This window comes from Oryx dammah, unplaced genomic scaffold (genome assembly GCF_014754425.2).
Source record: "Oryx dammah isolate SB20612 unplaced genomic scaffold, SCBI_Odam_1.1 HiC_scaffold_12, whole genome shotgun sequence".
Lineage (NCBI taxonomy): Eukaryota > Metazoa > Chordata > Mammalia > Artiodactyla > Bovidae > Oryx > Oryx dammah.
The window spans coordinates 71,263,185-71,264,805 of NW_024070196.1; the positions used below are offsets into that span (position 1 = coordinate 71,263,185).

General features: G+C 70.9%; 1 protein-coding gene across 1 annotated transcript in view; it reads right to left on the minus strand.

The window, feature by feature from the left end:
• Positions 1-1,621, minus strand: part of MED15 (mediator complex subunit 15) — a 42,066-nt gene that overhangs the window by 817 nt on the left and 39,628 nt on the right. Inside the window, exons 14-16 of the mRNA XM_040251242.1 lie at positions 1,107-1,267; positions 863-1,029; positions 450-548 (exon numbers count right to left, since the gene is read on the minus strand). Coding sequence (XP_040107176.1) covers positions 450-548; positions 863-1,029; positions 1,107-1,267 — 427 coding nt within the window. The remainder of the gene's footprint in view (positions 1-449; positions 549-862; positions 1,030-1,106; positions 1,268-1,621) is intronic.

Sequence of the window (1,621 nt, forward strand, 5' to 3'; positions counted from 1 at the left end):
CCCCACTGCCCTCCCCAGGGGTTGGCGTCTGCAGAGAAGGGTGGCCGGGAGCCTCCGCCAGGACCCCCACTGCCCTCCCCAGCCTGAGGCCTGGGTGCTAGCTCCCACATGCCAGTGGACAGCTGGACTGGGGATTGCCCTCAGGGCCTGGTCCTCTACAGGCCAGCCCTCCTGAGCCTGGGGAGAAACGTCTCTATCAACGGGGTGCTCTCGGGGCCTGTCCCCCAGATGGGTCCCCAGGAGCCTCACAGAGGCCCACAGGGGCTGCTGGGCCAGCCTCAGCCCTGAGCCAGCTGTTCAGGACTGCAGGGGTGTGGTGGGCAGGGAGACTTCCCTCCTCGTGGGCCTGCGCGGCCACCTGCTCTGTCCACCAAGGCAGAGGGCAGGGGGGCCTCAGGAGGGCGGGGGCTTGCAGAGGAACGCCGGGTGCCTGCCCCCTGGTCACCCACCGTACTGCCACTGCCGGTTGACCCACAGTGGGCTCTGGGCGGGGTAGTCGGCGGGCACGCTGAGCTCCAGCGGCGGCACGCTGGGGAGGTCCTTGTCATCTGCAATACACAAGGCGCCACCTGTGACCCGGCAGTGCCCACCAGGCCTGGAGGCCCCGCAGAGGCCAGTGCGGAGCCCAGGCACCGACCCCCGCGCTTCCCGTTCCCTCGGGGCCTCAGGCGTGGAGCTGCAGCTGGACGGGAGGGAGGGGGCTTCCGTGCGTGGGGGCGGATATGAGAGCATGCAGGCTCAGAGCCAGGCCCCAGGCAAGTGCTCATGCTCTCGCCTGTGGGCCAAGGAGGACAGCGGGCAGATTCCAGGAGGGCTGGGCTGGGCGAGCAGGCGGCCCCGCCAGCCCCGGCCCAGCACTCACCCAGCTTGCATATCAGGTGGACGGCGCCATTGTTGCTGCAGTGCGAAGGGTCTAAGTTCACCAGGAACTTGGGGTCCAGCCGCGCCACCTCCCCCTGGAGCACGTTGGGGATGCTCTGCCGCTCGGCCTCTTCGAACTTCCGCTTCCGGGTGGACACCACCGGGGCCCTGGAGGAGGCAGCCGTGTTGACCCCCTGGCCAGGCCGTGGTCTGGCCCAGCCGCCCGCCAAGCCCCAGGTACGCACGTGATGGGTGGGCCGTGGATGGCGGTCATGGCCGGCACGAACGTGCGGTACAGCGAGTGGTTGAAGACGGGCGAGCGGATGTTGGCCAGGACGGCGTCCAGCAGCGGCTGGCACAAGTACTGCTGCTTGGTGGGGGGCACTGGGGGCGGCGGGGGCGTGGGCTGCGGCAGGATGGCGGGGTCAGCAGCCCACTCGCGGGCCCCGGCCCTCGTCCTCGCCCAGCCGGCCTTCCTGGCCTCCCCACAAGCTCCAGACCACAGGCGGGGGCAGCCAGGCCAGGCCCGCGGGCCACGAAAGCCGTGCACTACGAGGCCGCAGCCAGAGGCTCCCCCGCGTCCTCACCTCACCCACGGCACTGGGTACGGCCCCCGCCCCCTCGAACTGCAGGCTCCGGGTCGTGGTTAGGCCATGGTGAGCCCTGACCAGCAGGGATGCCCACGACCCCCAGGCCCAGCGCAGGCCCAGCAAGGATGCCCCGACCCCCAGGCCCAGCGCAGGCCCAGCAGGGATGCCCC